The following is a 17,694-nucleotide window of genomic DNA, read 5'->3' on the forward strand; positions in this document are numbered from 1 at the left end:
ATTCATGTAATTGTTATAATTGTTAGATTTTTGAATGAAAATGTGTTGTGTTTCATATCGATATGATCGTATGTTCTTAATTCAAAGGATGGCTTGATTGAAATCTGTGGAAAATGTTTCGGATTCTTATAATAGTAATAATGTCTTAGCTGTGGCCTCTGTACTCTTTGCTAGAGCTTAGAGAGTAAGGAGAGCACAGATAAGCTTGATTTATGATAAGAAGTGAAGAGAACGCCACCTCCTAAACAAAGACAGTGTCTAATTGGTTAGAACTGATCCAGGAGGCTGGGCGGACATTTGAGTTTAAAATCTTAACACCAGAACAAAGTTGAGAGTTTTTAGTGCAGAACCAAAAATGCAGCGGGAGATGAAGATCTAAACCAGACAAGTAACCATGTAAAACGCGCAGACGAAATAACCCAAATCAAGATCTGAAGAACATGGGTTAAACAGCTTCATTCAAGCCATCATCTACTCCTCTCAATTTCCTTTCTTTTCTTAGTTTCCTTTCTTTTCCGTTGTGAGTCTCGGTTCTAAGTTAAGTTTTGCGACAAGATTTCGAGCCACGTTTCTTCTGCAAAGCCAGCTTCAAACAAAGACTTTCATTCCGCCAGCACGCCACGTGACTGACCACGTGACCCAGACATCAGGCACTCGGAGACCAGCCAACGAACGGACCGGGAAAACCCCTTTCACGCAACAAAAAGGGAATCCCCAAAAGCAAAGACAAGCAAGTACTGCCTCCAGACTCTTAAACTGAACTGGTGTATTTGATACAGATTTAATAATCTAGGAAACGATAAAAGGGTTAATAAACAAACTACAGCTGGTTCAAAACGCAGCAGCTCGAGTTCTTACCAGAACCAGGAAGTATGACCATATTAGCCCGGTTCTGTCAAAACTGCATTGGCTCCCTATTAAACATCGCATCAATTTTAAAATATTGCTGATCACTTACAAAGCACTAAATGGTTTAGCTCCGCAGTACTTGAGCGAGCTCTTAACGCATTATAGTCCGTCACGTCTATTGCGATCTCAAAATTCCGGCCAGTTGATAATACCTAGAATATCAAAATCGACTGCTGGCGGTAGATCCTTTTCCTATTTAGCACCAAAACTCTGGAACAGTCTTCCTACCATTGTCCGGGAAGCAGACACACTCTGTCAGTTCAAAGCCAGATTAAAGACACATCTCTTTGACCTAGCTTTCACATAATACATTATAGACTTCTATAATTTAATGTTAGGCTGCATAGATTAGGTCAGCCAGAACCGGGAACACTTCCCAAAAATCCTGATGTACTCGTTACATCATGAGAAGAATGGCATCTACGCTAATTTTAGTGTCTGTGTTTATCCCGAGGTTTTCCTGCAGCCTGCCGGATCCAGGCCGTATCCAGATCTGACGAAGGACCTTCGCCTGGACCGATGACAACGCAGTGCTGAAGTGCCAACTAGTCTCTCCCTATGGAGGATCCCACTACCACTCTACAGATAAGGCGTTGTCGGGAAAATCCGTTTCGCGTTCCTACCCCAAAGCAACAAAATAAAATAAAATTCTTTATCAAAATTTATAGGGAAAGACAAGTACTTTGTTTAGGCTTGGCTTGTAGGGAATTCCAAACCTGCATATATTCAAACGCACATAACTATAGAACCCATTCTAAATGCGCATGTGAACGCCATCAGTGTTTCTCACAGGTTCGCGTTTAAAGTCTGTGTAGAGGGAATGGTGTCGTCTTAGCGGCCCCTAATTTAATAACAAATGATCATTGCGACGGAAGCAAATAAATCAAAACTAACTTTAGATGGAAATAACTTAACTCTGCTGTAAAGCCGAAACAATCTCTGTTACCTTAAATTATACGCTTATCTCTGTAAAGCTGCTTTGAAACAATCTACATTGTTAAAAGCGCTATATAAATGAAGATGACTTGACTTGACTTGACTTGACTTAAACTAATGATTGATGGTTCATTCAGGTTGTGTTTTATAAGTGCATAGAAACTTGGGATTACATCATCTCACTCTTAAACTCACTCTTAAAACTTAATCTTTCCTTACTCTCTTTCTTTCTGCAACGCGTATGAATGTGTGTGTGTCTGTGTTAGATATTAGTTATGTGTTAGAATAATCAATAAAGTCTTGTTTGTATTTTAAAGAGAAATATTACTTGTGTTATTGTGCTTACAAATTTAATGTCTTAAACTTCTGATCTAAGTGACCTTGCTAACTATATAGTGTTTCACTATAGTTCGGATATTTATATCCGTTGCAGAGTTGATAGTTACAGCCAGTTCAAATGAACCGCGAACGAGTCATTTGCTCGGTTGTAATAAGTGACTCTTTTGAATTCCCTATAAATTAATTAATAAATCCTTTGAGCTAAATTGTAATCACTACAAATTACAAATATCCTACATCTTAGACTTTTTTTTGACATATGTGAAGTGGTTTTGTATGTTGGTTTCAAACATCTAGTTTAAAATTGTCTTTTTGCATTTTTTTTTCCTCACATTTTTGTAATATCTGTTGGGAAACATGGGATAACAATAAAAGTACTGGCTAATGCTAATGCTATCAGGACCCCACTCATTGTCATAATCATACTTTAGATCTAATATTGTCACATGGGATCAGTGTTGATGGCTTTGAAATTCTGCAGCAGAGCGATGACATACCAGATCATTATCTAGTCTCGTGTACACTTTATTTAGCTAAGGCTTGCAAAGCCGACTCACAAATATGGTAGAACTATCACTTAAAGATTAAAGATTGCCACTAAAGATTGCTTTATAAATAATCTTCCTGATCAGTTTCATTGCTTCATGCGCTTAAAGAAGATTAAAGAAAATAGTCCAATGCCGTGGTACAATAAACACACTCGGGCCCTTAAGAGAGCAGCCCGAAAAATGGAGCGCAGCTTGGGAGTACAATTTGCACTAGCTCACCAAAATTGGACAGTTGAAGACTGGAAAAATGTTGCCTGGTCTGATGAGTCTCGATTTCTGTTGAGACATTCAGATGGTAGAGTCAGAATTTGGCGTAAACAGAATGAGAATGGTAAAACAGAATGGTGGTGGTGTAATGGTGTGGGGGATGTTTTCTTGGCACACTTTAGGCCCCTTAGTGCCAATTGGGCATTGTTTAAATGTCACGGCCTACCTGAGCATTGTTTCTGACCATGTCCATCCCTTTATGACCACCATGTACCCATCATTTGATGGCTACTTCCAGCAGGATAATGCACCATGTCACAAAGCTCGAATCATTTCAAATTGGTTTCTTGAACATGACAATGAGTTCACTGTACTAAAATGGCCCCCACAGTCACCAGATCTCAACCCAATAGAGCATCTTTGGGATGTGGTGGAACGGGAGCTTCGTGCCCTGGATGTGCATCCCACAAATCTCCATCAACTGCAAGATGCTATCACATCAATATGGGCCAACATTTCTAAAGAATGCTTTCAGCACCTTGTTGAATCAATGCCACGTAGAATTAAGGCAGTTCTGAAGGCGAAAGGGGGTCAAACACAGTATTAGTATGGTGTTCCTAATAATCCTTTAGGTGAGTGTATATAAAGCTTTTGCTTAGAATGCTACTGTGATGTCATCAGTGGAACAAGAGTACAAGGGATCTGTTTAAACAAATTCTGTACAGCTGTGATTGTGAATGATTCTACCTACTGAAGTTATCCAGTAAGTTGTTGTTTGTGTGTGTGTGTGTGTGTGTGTGTGTGTGTGTGTGTATATATATATACATACATTGTGTGTATGTACAGTACATGACATCTTAAAGCATGTTTGTTTACTTAAATAATTTACTTTGTTTAATGTGTCCATGCAGGAATAGCATGTCATTCACTGATGAGGGCTTCAGATTAATGCGTCTCTGCTCCCGCAAATACTGAAAGCTCTCTCCAGCTGGAAGCTGGAATGCAAAAAACACGGCGTGTTAATTTGCTTAATCTCGGAAATTCTTGACATAATTTTTTCCACCACTGGAGGACATCCTTGGGCCCGTGTGCTACTGATCCATCCAACTTGACCTTTAAACATCTTGCTAATTCGGAAGTGAATGACACGTCGCTGTCCATGGTCCGCATCCTCAATTCCGCTAAGTCTTAAAAAACAGACTTTTTTGCTGGCGGCGGTCGTAAGTTTTCCTCTGTGTTTTCCTCATCAAACCCCAACTCATCAACTGGCACTTTGACGGCATTGATCACAGCTTGTCTTTCATTATCATCAATCATCTTTAACTGACACAGTTTGGGAGAGAGGAATGTAGCTATTTTGTAGTAGCCTGGAAATCCAGACCTAAATCTGAAAGATTAATGGTCTGGCATCGACTAATGAAAATCGCCCAGCTCGAGGGGCGGCACCAAGCATGCATTTGAAAATCTCACTGCACGCAATTGGATAACACTACGACCAATCACAACAAGCCCCATATGGTTAGCTACCAGCAGAGCTAACTGGTAGATCAGACTCTTGCCGTATCCGGTCAGCAAAACAGCAAAAACGCCCTTCTTGCAAAGGAATGATTCGAGCGCCATCTTCTGTTCCTCTTTTAGATAAAAAGCCAAGTCTAACTCGTTCATTGTAGCGGCCAAAGCCAGTTTCAAACAAATGGTGCTCATCCATAGCCATCTTGCAATGTTTACTAATGACTTTGACGTCACAGCGCTGTCATCATCTGTTTAGCTCGCCTCTGGCCCGCCTATATCAGATAACCCGATGTGATTGGTGCTTGGATACAAGGGCATATTTAATGAGCATCATTACTCGACGCCAGAGTAAACTCGCTGAGCAAATTGAACTTGTGCTCTCGCGAGAACTCTGGTTCCCTTTCGTGGTCACTCCGAGTTACGTCGGATGACGACGATGGGGTTTCGCTTAGAAAGCCTCTCACCTTCGAGTATACAAAACGAGCCAATGGCAATGAAATGCCATGGGTCTGCGGAATTTGCATAGCGTAAGTCTGCCTCACGTCGTGGGTATATAAGGAAGTACGCTGGCAACATGCAGATATGTTTTCGCTTCAGAGCCAAGAGTTCTCTTCACTCCTGCAAGCCATTCTGAATCATCTTCACTCTACGAGACGAGCGGCTCTTCAGTGTGTTGGAGTGATGGCGCGTTCCAGCGAGATCGCATTGCCTGCTGCTGATCTGTGCAGTGATCTGCCGACAGTGTGTGTGTTTCTCTCTGGGCGCTTCAGCACTCCCTCAGCTTTTTCCTCTCTCTAAAAGAGCTGCACGCGGCACGTCTTTTTCAAGACGGCTCGCCCGTGTATTTACTGGATGTGGGCGCGTGATTCATCTGCCTAACGGTCACGAGCGTTGTTTCGCGTGTTGGGCTTAATCACGCTCGGCAGCGCTCGTGGATGAGTCATGTTTTCATTGCGGGAACATGACCATAGCGATGTTTATAGATCGAGACTCAATGATCTCTGTGTGAGAGTCCCCTCTGCCACACCCCAATCTATCTCTTCCTCGAGAGGGGATACTTTGGCTGGTGGCCAGGGTGATCTAAGGGTTATGGTGTGGCATAATTCCGACGAGCTTTCCTCGGGCCACGCCCCCCTCCACATCGCAAACCGTGGGGCTTCCGTGTGTGCCTGGTTCCTCTCGGGGACCCAGTGTTTTCATTCGAGACTCCAGCAGATGGTGTCATGTCACTCACAGCATCACAAGGTAGGCTAGATTCTTCTGGAAATGAGGATTCGACTGCGTTGCCTCCCTCGGGAGTGTCAGTGTTAGTCGAGTCAGATCCAGAGCTGATGGCCATGCTTTCCAATGGAGGGGCGCCCTCCCCCCGAGCGCTGTAGGCTTACGATTGGTTCCTGGGCGCGTGTTGCTCTACAGCACTCGCTCCCAGTGCCTTTCTCCCGGACGTGCATCAGGATGCCTCCGGCTCGCGAGGGTCCCCGTCACTTATCGCGGCCCGCGGCGTCCTCCGCCTTCGCTGCACTCGATCACGTGGCGATCATGGGCTGTATGTTCTCTGTCACTAACGTGGCACAGGCATGCAGTGCTGAGCGTCGCCTTTGCCTTCGAGGCAGTGCTGACTCGGGAGTTCTGTCAGACCCGGCCCCCGTGGAACGCTGGTCCTTCCCTGGCCAACACTGACAGAACGCGGAAACTCGACCACGCCTCCACGCAGGGACGCTATGCCTCCCATGTCCGGGCTGGTCGATCCGCCACGCACACTACTGACCTCGCTCTACGGGCGACATCGGTACCTGTGTGATCCCGGGCCAGGTGATGTCCACAGGTGTGGTCCAGGAATGGGCTCAGCCAGGTTGATGTGAGGGGGTCTGAGAATTCATTTTCTCAGCTCCCCCATGTCCCAGGTTGGGCTCCTCGGTGGTGGGGTTGAGGACTGTACCCTACAGTCTTCGACCCCCCAGAAGCAGACTGAGGCCTTCTGCACCAACGGTCATCCGTCCGTGCGGTCTCCTTAGTCTGCTTCCCGCCGAGGCCGCCTCCCTGCGGACCCTCCCCTCGAGCCTTCACTGGCCCCGAGCAGGAGAGGGTTGTAGGAGGGCGGCACCGCCCGTCTCCGCCCCTTAGCCGGCTAAATGCCTGGCTAGGCAGCACCCTTGAGATGGGCGGTTTGCTCGGCGGTGTGGTTGAGGACTGCACCCAACAGTCTTCGACCCTCCCCTGAAGCGGACTTAGGCCTTCTGCACCAACGGTCATCCGTCCGTGCGGTCTCCTTAGTCTGCTTCCCGCCGAGGCTGCCTCCCTGTGGCTCCTCCCCTCGAGCCTTCACCGGCCCGAGCAGGAGGAGGATGCAGGAGGAAGGCACTGCCCGTCTCTGCCTCTTAGTTGGCCAAACGCCAGGCTAAGCAGCACTCTTGAGACGGGCAGCTTGGAGTTAGGGCTCAGTTCTTCTCAGGAGCTGGTAGCAGGGCCACTCCTTCCCCCGAAGCCCCAAGAGGCTGTGGATGACAGCATGCGCCACCCACGGGCCACGCTCCTCTCATCCCCCTCTGTCGCCAGACCCCTCGTGGGACGCTGGTCCTCCCCTGGCCTCCTCTGGCAGGACGCGGTTAATGACTATGCTATGCCACCCTCGCCTGGGCCGGTCATTCCGCCTCGCTGCACCACCGACGGTACGTCTGTGGTTCGAATGACCACACTGGCGCAGTTCTGGGAGCCTGGCTAGAGCTTTCCAGACTGTCCCGCTGGGTCGCGAGAACCATCAGGCTCGGCTATGCGAGTCAGTTTGCACTGTCTCCTCCCCGCTTCTGGGGAGTCCGCTTCACTATGGTCAGTGGCAATGCCCCTACTGGCGAAGGGTGCGATCGAGGCCTAATAAGCCTTGAGTCTCCTCCAGTACTGACGACGTCAACACCAGAGTTATGCCACCGGCAGCTTTCGCGCTTGGCTAGGTGCCTCCATGTGCATGGTTCCCCCTCTGGGCGACCCCCACATGTGTATTCCACTGTAAGCCTCTCTGAGCATGTGTCTTTCCCTCGGCAAGCCACCTTGCCACCCCTGGGGTTGAAATATTCCACCTGCGGCTGGACACCCCAGTGATACTCCATATGCAGCCCCTCGGGGTCATATGTATATTCAAAGTCCCCCCCTTCGGGTTGGGCATAATTGCATATTTCCTCTGAGATATGCTTCCCAGTGTACCTTGGTATTCCTGTGTTAAGTAGGACTCCTTCATCCGTGCTAGTCTCACAACAGGGAGCTCAGACTTACGCAGGGCACTGGAAGACAGCCGAGGTGGCGTGATTAGACTGGGGACCCCATTCGTCGTCATCCGGCGTAACTCGGAGTGACCACGAAAGGGAACGTTACGTCTCCCTGCCACTTCCGCTGTACCGCTGGAACGCCGGAGTTCAGTCTCGGCTCCTCAGCGAAGAAACATATCTGCATGTTGCCAGCGTACTTCCTTATATACCCACGACGTGGGGCGGACTTACACTATGCAAATTCCGCAGACCCATGGCATTTCATTGCCATTGGCTCGTTTTGTATACTCGAAGGTGAGAGGCTTTCTAAGCGAAACCCCATTCATCGTCATCCGACGTAACGTCTCCGTTCCCTACTCAAGGAACGAGGGTTACATACGTAACCGAGACGATTTCCAGGGTAATTTTGTGGAGCATGTGAATTCCATTTGGTGCTGAACTTTTCGGCGACATTACACTAAAAAAAATTAACTAGGATGGTTGTGCACTTTACATAATATATTTATATTTAGTTTACTTATAATAATTGTGTTTGTTGACTTGAAATGTTTTTTTCTATTAAGGTCCACGTAATTATGTCTCAACTTAACAGTACAAAATCCTAACGTGTTGTCTAAACACAAACCATTTATGTTAAGTAAAAAATTCTTACATCCAGAGGGTGGCAGTATAGTGCGACGCCAACTGCCATTTTGCCCTAACTTAATTTGATTGTGTTCAATCTGCTTAATATGTAAAATTTAAGTTTACTTAATCGGTTTGTGTTGGATTACATGAATGATTTGTGTTGCATTAACTGAAACTGGGCAGTGCTTGTTAGTTCCCAGCATGCTTTGCATATGGTTGAATTAAGAGAGAATAAATGTTAAAATTAAGTGTTATTTTATGGGTTTTTTTGAGAAAATGAGAAAAGTGGAAGACTTGATAGTGTGTAATTGTGTTTAATGTTCAATTACAATGGAATGATTAGAACCATTTAAATTACAGTGGGTTACCATTGTGGAGAAGTGTGGAGCATTTTGTTTGGCTGTGGACTGATTTGGTTACTTTTAACAGCTTTAGTTGAACGAGCATGTAAATCTTAACATTTAAGATATTAATATGTGCTACTGCTAGCAAATAGCTAGCTATAGTCTATCAATTTAATTATGTGTCACTAAAATAAATGAAATATTAATGGATGAATGAAAATAACAAACACATAAGTTGAATGCAAATTAAGTAAATTAGTTGGTTCAAAACATTGCAAATTAGTTGGGCTGACACTATTAAATTAAGCTGTGTCCAACCATAGTAAATAAGTTGAATCAACCTTAATAAATTAAGTTGACTCAACGTAAGTACATTAAATTGGAATAACAGAATTGCATAATGCTGAAATAAAGCAAGTTAATCATGTGGAAATCCTTTCCATGATTTTTTTATGTTCATTCAAAGAGTTATTTTTTTGAGTGTAGTTTGTCCAGAAGTTGCACACAAGTTGATACCATTTCAGTGAGAATGCAGTCAGTCCTGGCTGTTTCGCAGTGGTTTCTTTTATGGACCATGGCAGGACTAGAGACGCACTCAAGGCTGTGTTATCTGACTCCAAGTCATTGGTTGGTTGGCTTTGAACAGCTTCAAAAAAGTCACCAGGGTTTTAAGAATATTCTTGTTGATGCACCCTACTTTGTCATACTGTCAACTTTGTATTATCCAACAGGATTGTTGCAATGTCATCATGCTGCTGAAACACAGAATCTAGCATTTCAAAATTAGAATTCCATCTTGTTTCCACTGACTGCTTTAGAGACTTACTTAGCTTCACTTGTAGGCCGGAATGTTTGAAGTCTTTCAGAATGTGGCCATCTTTGGGTGTTTTTTCCATCACAGCGGACGAGAATGCAGGTGAAAGAATGATGTTAAGTATGTGAGCACACTCAGTTTTGTGGAGCTGCGACCATGTTCACTCCTCTGTCAGTGACGAGCCAAGTTTCTTTGCCTGTAAACTATCTAGTGTCAGCAGAGACTGTGTCAACTAGACTATCCCCTGCGAAGGCCTCATCGACACGACAAAAGGTTTTCTTTTTCATTACAAAAGTTTTTTCCTCTGTACAGATGAAAACGTTATCAAGAGGATTCCCTTTCACACGGATCCACGGAAACGACTAAGAACGCTGTATTATGCAGGCCAGACAAGTAATTTTGTGATGTCACTTTGTCAAGAAAGACTACACGCCTATGCACATGTGCATTAAAATGAGCGTGCCTATAGACCTAACACGTAATATGCATGTGCATGCCGTCACTGTTTTCACAGATTCACATTTTTGAAGTATACTCGGAGATGATAATGGTATCGTTTTCTATAAACCTATTTCAAAGTTTGCATTCTCAGGCCACCAAAACGGCGTTGTCAATAAAAGTTTTCTGTTTTCAGTTGAAATCGATGTTGTGTAAGCGGCCCCTAAATTAAAGATTTTTACAACGGAAATGAATCAATCAAAAACCTACTTAAGCTGGACAATGACTTTCTTCATTGAAATTACAGAAATGAATTATTTTTTTTTTTTGAATAAATAAATAATAATAATTAAAGAAATCTTCAATAGAGAAAAAATTGTGACAACTAGCCCCAGTCTCCTCAATATAGGCTACAGTATATTCCTCAGCACCTGTATAAAACAGATTATATTTTGTAAACTGTAACAGCAATGACATGAAAATAATTTGGTGTTTAGCAAACGGCACAGTAATTCATATCCCAGCATGGCCTTTGAACAAATATTATTATCATTAGTGGCTGACAGGGCTAATTCAATAATCAACACCTTTCAGATAATCATTTTGGCACACACCACCTGCTAACATGATAAAACAGATTGAAGGTTTCATGTGGATTTTGAGATTTCACATCTAATAATGCTGATGGAGTCACACACTGCTCTGCTTCTTAATGATGGTGAAGAAAAATAAAAAAAGAATTTGGCATAACAAAGCAATGAACTTATGTTATATGAATCCTATATGACATGAGGGAGGTTATGGGAAAGGACAGTCATGGTCCAGACATCTTTCTCACAGACGTTACGCCATCATAGAGATGGACAATGTGGAGATTCCACAGGCTGACAGTCATCAAGACTCACTGGTTTTAAACAATCCTCCATGGAGCTCGTTTCCGCTGCACACCTGGCTGGCTCCAATTAAAAGAGCATTTCATCATCATTTGATGAAAACCACTTCTGTGAGAATAAGAATGTAGAGGGAAAACTTGTTGTCAATCAGTGTTCTTTTACTATTCATCAGAGCCACTCTTGCATATATGAGAGAATCAGAAAACACAGTGAAGAGCTTCTGCAGTCGATGCTGTGATCATCTGCAGTGAGCATCTCCATTACCCATCATTCATCTCAAATTGTTAAAAAAAAAATATCATCATAAAATTACTTTATATTAAAGTCTGCATGAAACTGAAGTCTTGTCTTTCCTATTGTGACAAATATCCAAGTGAAACAGTTTCTGGAACAAGAACAACTGTATGGCAGACCTTGATTTTGTCCATGCATGGGGAATTAATTGGATGGCTGTGGTTTGCTACTGTATTCGTCAATCTCAAGTGAATGACCAGTTGTTTTTTAATCACTGTAAAAAAAAAGAAAAAGATGAGCATGGATAAATAACTTATAATACATATGGAAATATTTCATAAAAAAAATAAGAATGGTACATTTTGATTTCTTGGTGACTTTAACAAGGTACATTGTGCTGTATTTTTACAGACTTATCTTGTGACAAAAGGACAGTACAGCATAAAGCAACAAACACACTCAAATAAAGGGAAAGAAGAAAACTAACAAAACATAAATCAACAGTAGACAACATAATAGAACAGTTAGTTCTGGTTCTGGAATCTGATTGGTCGAGCAGCATTCCAAAAGCGCTGATGTCACAGTCTAACAGCACTGGGATGTTTTACTGTTCACCACAACAACCTAAATGGTTGGCAACATTGAGCAATTCAACTTTTCATAAACTTCATGTTGAAATGTTAAAGGGTTAGTTCACCCAAAAATTAAAATTCTGTCAGTAATTACTCACCCTCATGTTGTTCCAACCGCGTAAGACCTTCGTTCATCTTCGGAACACAAATTAAGCTATTTTTGATGAAATCTGAGCCATGTTTCACTCCTCCATAGGCTTCTATGTGACCGAAACTTGCTGGCCCAGAAAAGTTATTAAAGAGATCGTTAATATAGTCCAAGTGACTCCAGTGGCTCAATCTTAAGTATATCAAGCGACGAGAATACTTTTTGTGCGCAAAAACAAACAAAAATAACGACTTTATTCCACTATTCATTTCCTTCTCTCTCGACCTCTAGTTGGTTCGCGTAGTGTTTTTGCGCAGCGCGTCTGTGTTACACGTCACCACGTAGGCTCACTATTGGTCGACGCCGGTCATGTGTGTGTTGCGTGATGACGTGCAACACAGACGCGCAGCGCAAAAACACTACGAGGCCCAGAGAGAAGGAAATGAAAAGTGGAATAAAGTCGTTATTTTTGTTTGTTTTTGCGCACAAAAAGTATTCTCGTCGCATGATAAACTTAATGTAGAGCCACTGTAGTTACTTGGACTATTTTAACGATGTTTTAATAACTATTCTGGGCCGGTGAGTTTCGGTCACACTGGAAGCCTATGGAGGAGTCAAAATTCTGTCAGATTTCATCAAAAATATCTTAATTTGTGTTCCGAAGATGAACGAAAGACTTACATGGTTGGAACAACATGAGGGTGAGTAATTACTGACAGAATTTTCTTTTTTGGGTGAACTAACCCTTTAATCATCAACTTCAGGAGGTCATGATGATATTACATGAGATTTATTTAAACTAATGCCTAAGGGAACTCGAAGTAAGATATTTCAGGAACACCGTCTTAATCGCTGTTCCTTTATTGTGCGATATCGAGATATAAACTCCCAACTTAGGAACAATTAGACAATTAACTTTGTCACTTTATTAGATACACTTTGCTTGTGCTGCATGGGTAGGACCCGGTTTTGCCTTCAGAACTGCCTTAAAGGAACACGCCAACTTTTTGGGACTTCAGCTTATTCACCGTATCCCCCAGAGTTAGATAAGTTTATACGTACCCTTCTCATCTCCGTGCGTGCCGCAACTCCGCAACTGACACACCCACCGCTAGCCTAGCTTAGCACAAAGACTGGAGGTAAACGGGTCCAGCTAGCATACTGCTCCCAATAAGTGACAAAATAACGCCAACATTTACCTATTTACATGTTGTGATTTGTATAGTCACAGCATCTACAAATAACAAGGTCACATGAGACACAGCCATCTTCTAACCGTATACATACTGGGAACTATATTCTCAGAAGGCGAAGCACTGCTACTTGGGCGGAGTGATTAGCTATTCAATTACTACTTTTTTCACACCTGTCAGAGGACTACTAAGAACTACAGGCTCATAATTAATGTGAATAATGCATGATGTATAATTGATTCTAAAGTGAACATCATGGTAATCTACTAGTAATGACTCAAGTATTATCAAATAACATAATCTCTCTCTCTCTCTCTCTCTATATATATATATATAATTATATAACACATAATATATAGATAAACTTCAAATCAATTCATCATTATTTTATTTTTATACGACAATCTGAACACAATCCTTCCATGTGGAAACATCCTCATCTCACCATCTGGTCTGAACTCACCGTTCATGTTTCCTCTCCTCTAGAGGGCGACAGCGCTATTGAAGCAAACACAGTCAGAGAGAATGTAGTCAAGTGTCCCTTTTTATTAAAGAGTCAGAATGACAAGTCATTTCATTGCAGTCAAAACAGACAAGCCCAGGTATCTTGTAAAAATGACTCTTTTGATACATTACAAAATAAAAGTCAGGGCAAAATAGAAAACAGACCTAAAACATCTACGTCAGCCGGACGAGTGTCAGAAGAGCCATCAGAAAGACACATGACCTGAAGGAGATCGGTCTTTCTTCTTCAGCTCGGTGAAGGACACACCGTCACGGGCAGAAGAGACATAAATACAGAACCCTTTACAAACACAGAGAAGAGCAGGTCTTCCTGTGAGGTATTTCAAATAAACCATACGCTTAAAAAATAAAGTTACACGCCAGAGATGCTGGGTCCCATTTCATATAGAAAACTGCTGAAAAAAAAACAAAAAAACAACAACAACAACAAAAAAACAAAATCCATCTTAAATCACTGCTTCTGCAATGGTGAGAAGGGAGACTGGGGTCTGCTCTGGTCTGAAGCCAACAGACATTTCTGATTGTTACATATGATTTAATTCAATAATATTCTGGCCATTTCAGCAAATAATTATATTAATATTACAATGCCTATGGATGAATCTCAAGTGAAAACATTTGAATATTAAAGAAACTATTAAGATATTCTGGATTGTGACATTTTCATGACAATTAAAGCACATCCCCCTCCAGCCATTTGACTGTTTTGCTTTGTTATTTTCATTAGTCATGAGTTAAATGTGTTTAATTGTCATGAAAATGTCACAATGAAAAAAAAAAAAAAAAAAAAATCTATAAAAATATGCTACACATTCCCCCTCCAGCCGTTTGACTATTTTGCTTTGTTATTCTCATTAGTTTTAAGTTATAAAAAAAAATATTGAATTTGAATTTAAATCAGCATAAAATCAAAGGCAATAACCATGACATTTTATTTATTTAAATTGTAAAACACTTCTTAACAGAAATTAATTTAGCTGGATTATGCTAATGAGTGTCATAATTTGTCACAAAAAATGTCACAATGCAAAAAAACAACAACAAAAACAAAAAAAAAAACACCTTAATTGTCCTTATAAAAATAGGCTTGATCTTCACTGAAGGTTTTTAGGGTGAAGATGCACATGTTCTTGAAAGGATTCATGAGATTCACCTCTATACACACAGAAAAACAAGGATTCCCATCAGAGGGAAACTAGTTTAATGTCCATCAGATCCAGAGCGAACCCACAATCCCTTTCAACTCAATCCGGTTTCATCTGTGGTCTGTACGGGTACATATTGATACAAAGCCACTGTAACATCATAACCAATCACCTGAACATGCACACCAGCATACTGTCACATTTGTCAGAGAACTCATGAAAAGAAGGCTTACAAAATCTAAAGTGCCAGCACAAATAAATGTACATCAAAATTTGGAAAACATGGGGGAAAATCCATGAGAACTGGACTGAGCCGGAGAATCGAACCATCATGTGCACGAGACTGTACATCAGGGTCGAGATCCTTCACTCGCCAATACTGAAGTATGATGCGCTTTTGACTGTTGATTGTGATGGATTGTCAATACATTCTCTTTTCCTCTTTAAAACTACATTGAAGTTCAAGGCCAACAATAATATGAAATGTGTATAGGACAAAAAGAATCTGTAACAGCAATAATTACATACATAAAGCCATCACCAAGGAAAACATCACAAATGTATGTACAAAGGAGCTAATCTAGTTAAACCAGGTCAATCTGAAAATAACACTTTAGATCACAGATCTTTCATGGCAGTGAGAAGAAATTCTTTATGTATAGCAAAATTCACAAAATGCCCCGCACTCGGAATATTCAAAATACATATCAGAAGTGTGTTTTTTTTTTTAAAAAAAGGTGGTGACATCAATAAAATATTGCTTTGCCGTGGTGTTAAGTCTAGTTGAGAACTAACAGTGAAGATTTCACTAGAAAACTAAAGTGTGAATCAAACAGATCCAGGATCAGGATCTTGTAATAAATGCAGATACATGCTCACGAAACGCTGTGGACCGCGACTGAAGACTGAACTGATACTCATCAAGAAGTCAAATCTGTATCCTTCACATTAGCTAATCAATCGTTAAAAAAATCTTATAAAAAGTTATGAATAATAACAGTATCTTTTAGCAAAATAAACTTTTGAAATCTTTGTGGTAAATTAAATTTCAAGACCAAAATTTAAGAAAATGACTGCATATCACTTCACTTCGGCCTCATTACGTGGTTCAAAAAGAAAAAGAAAACAACAAAAACAAAAACTCAATTAGGTCGATGCTTTCAAACAATCACAGGCACCATTTTTGGGAACGGACTGTCCATTTACCACAAAACATCATTCATTAGGGATTCAATGTTGGACTCTGATTGTTTCTTGTGTGAAGAAATGAAGGAAGACTTTACTTGATGCAAGATGCAGATAAACATTAAGAGAGAAACTCTACTCATAAACATTAGAAAGAGACACTTTTCTTGGTCGAATTGTTGGACATGATGTCAATTTTTCACTTGCCTATGAGTGAAAAATAGAAAAATACAGGAATATGTTGTCTATCAAAAAGGTAAACACTCCATTATATATATATATATACTATATATTATGAATAACATTTTTCAGATTCATGATTCTCTAACTACACCACAGTTATTTTTCTGTATTTGGTCCATATAAATGTAAAATGTTATGTTTATTTCAATACCTGAAGTAAATCATAATAAAACGTAAAAATGACCCCCAAAAACCCAAGCTGAAACAGCTGACTGAGACTTGCTCATGGATTAAATTGGTAATTGGATGTCCAGAATTTACAAAAGTACAGTGCAACTTACTGTACAAAAAGATGAATGAAAAGAACACACACACCAAAAACAAACAGATAGCCACTTTCCCGCACCCCTGAGCTAAGGGACGAAATATTAAGGAATAAAAACTGACTCATTTTGATTCAGACCAGCACTTAATCGATCGTGTTTTGCACCTCAAATCTGATCCTCATAAACATCCAGCAGGAGGAGACAGAGCTCAGATATCTGTCACTGGCGCTCAACGATCATTTTAGTCAAACACTGAGTAATACTGCTATCAAGCATCAAGCCCATGCAAATACTTATGAATTCATAAAGGCATCTACAGTCATGAAACAGAAAACAAAAGATGTGGACGGTTGAGGGACTGATAAAGAGAGCGCAAGCCAACCGAGAAAACCGTTTCGATCCGTTACTGACTGGGTCTTTATTCGCTTGCGTCCTTTTTCTCCCGTGTTTAAAAAACATGCACAGTCGGTCAAGTATCACTCGCACAAATAGATCCCCCAATGAGAATGAAATAAGTGCTTGGCTTTCAAGTAGTTGTTTTACAAAAAAAAAAAAAGAGAGAAAGAAAAATCCCTTCAATTTGCTCTTAAAATAATCATAATAAGAAAAGTTCCCGATCTCAAATGACAGAAATGATGCTGAGGGGAAGAGAAAACCGGCAAGCGTGAAGTAACCAATCAAATGTCATGGATACCAGGTGGTAAACTTTGCAATGCTGCTCCGCCCTCGCCCTCGTCCTCTCGGGGACGTGTAAGATGGGCTCAGTCGAGTTTCTTCTGAGGAGCGTGGTGGTCCCTCGGGCTGAAATCAGCGCAGAAGCCGTTGGCGTGAGGAGGGGAGCTGCTGCCGAATCCTGCATTGTCCGAGTAGAGGAACTCCTCAGCGAACTCGGGATGCTCCTCCGCAAACTCCCTAAAGCTCTCTGCCACCAGGTGGCGTCAGAGGAACAACCAGAGTCAGAGTGGGAAACAAACTGTTTCTACAGAACATACGGTTCAAAAGTTTCTGTTAAGAACACCTTGTGGAAATGATACCAAAAAAGCAATTAGACTTTAAAGATGTTAATGTTATTCATCACCAAATGACACCAGAATGAAGCACGAGCCCTCCTGGCACACTACTACACTCAGCTCTAATACATGGACATTAAGTCACTGTAGGGTCGCACAACTACAAAAGTGACTGATAAAAATGAAATAAATATTAATAATATTTTAATGTTAATAATGAGCATTTAACAAAATGCTCATTCAAATTATTATTACATTTTTGGTTTTATTTCAATTGACTCTTCGCAAAGACCCGCCGCCCCCCGTTAGTTACTGTTGCTACATGCCATGACGCTCTCACGCCACA

The 17,694-nt window shown here is 41.5% G+C and overlaps 1 protein-coding gene across 1 annotated transcript in view; it reads right to left on the minus strand.

Moving 5' to 3' along the window:
* Positions 1–13,503: 13,503 nt before the first annotated feature.
* Positions 13,504–17,694, minus strand: part of LOC307172117 (lysophosphatidylcholine acyltransferase 1) — a 59,846-nt gene continuing 55,655 nt past the window's right edge. The window contains exon 14 of the mRNA XM_079894183.1: positions 13,504–17,260. Within this exon, the coding sequence (XP_079750309.1) occupies positions 17,100–17,260 (161 nt within the window). The 3' untranslated portion in view covers positions 13,504–17,099. The remainder of the gene's footprint in view (positions 17,261–17,694) is intronic.

Source organism: Squalius cephalus, assembly GCF_949319135.1.
Source record: "Squalius cephalus genome assembly, chromosome: 15".
In the NCBI taxonomy this organism is placed as follows: Eukaryota; Metazoa; Chordata; class Actinopteri; order Cypriniformes; family Leuciscidae; genus Squalius; species Squalius cephalus.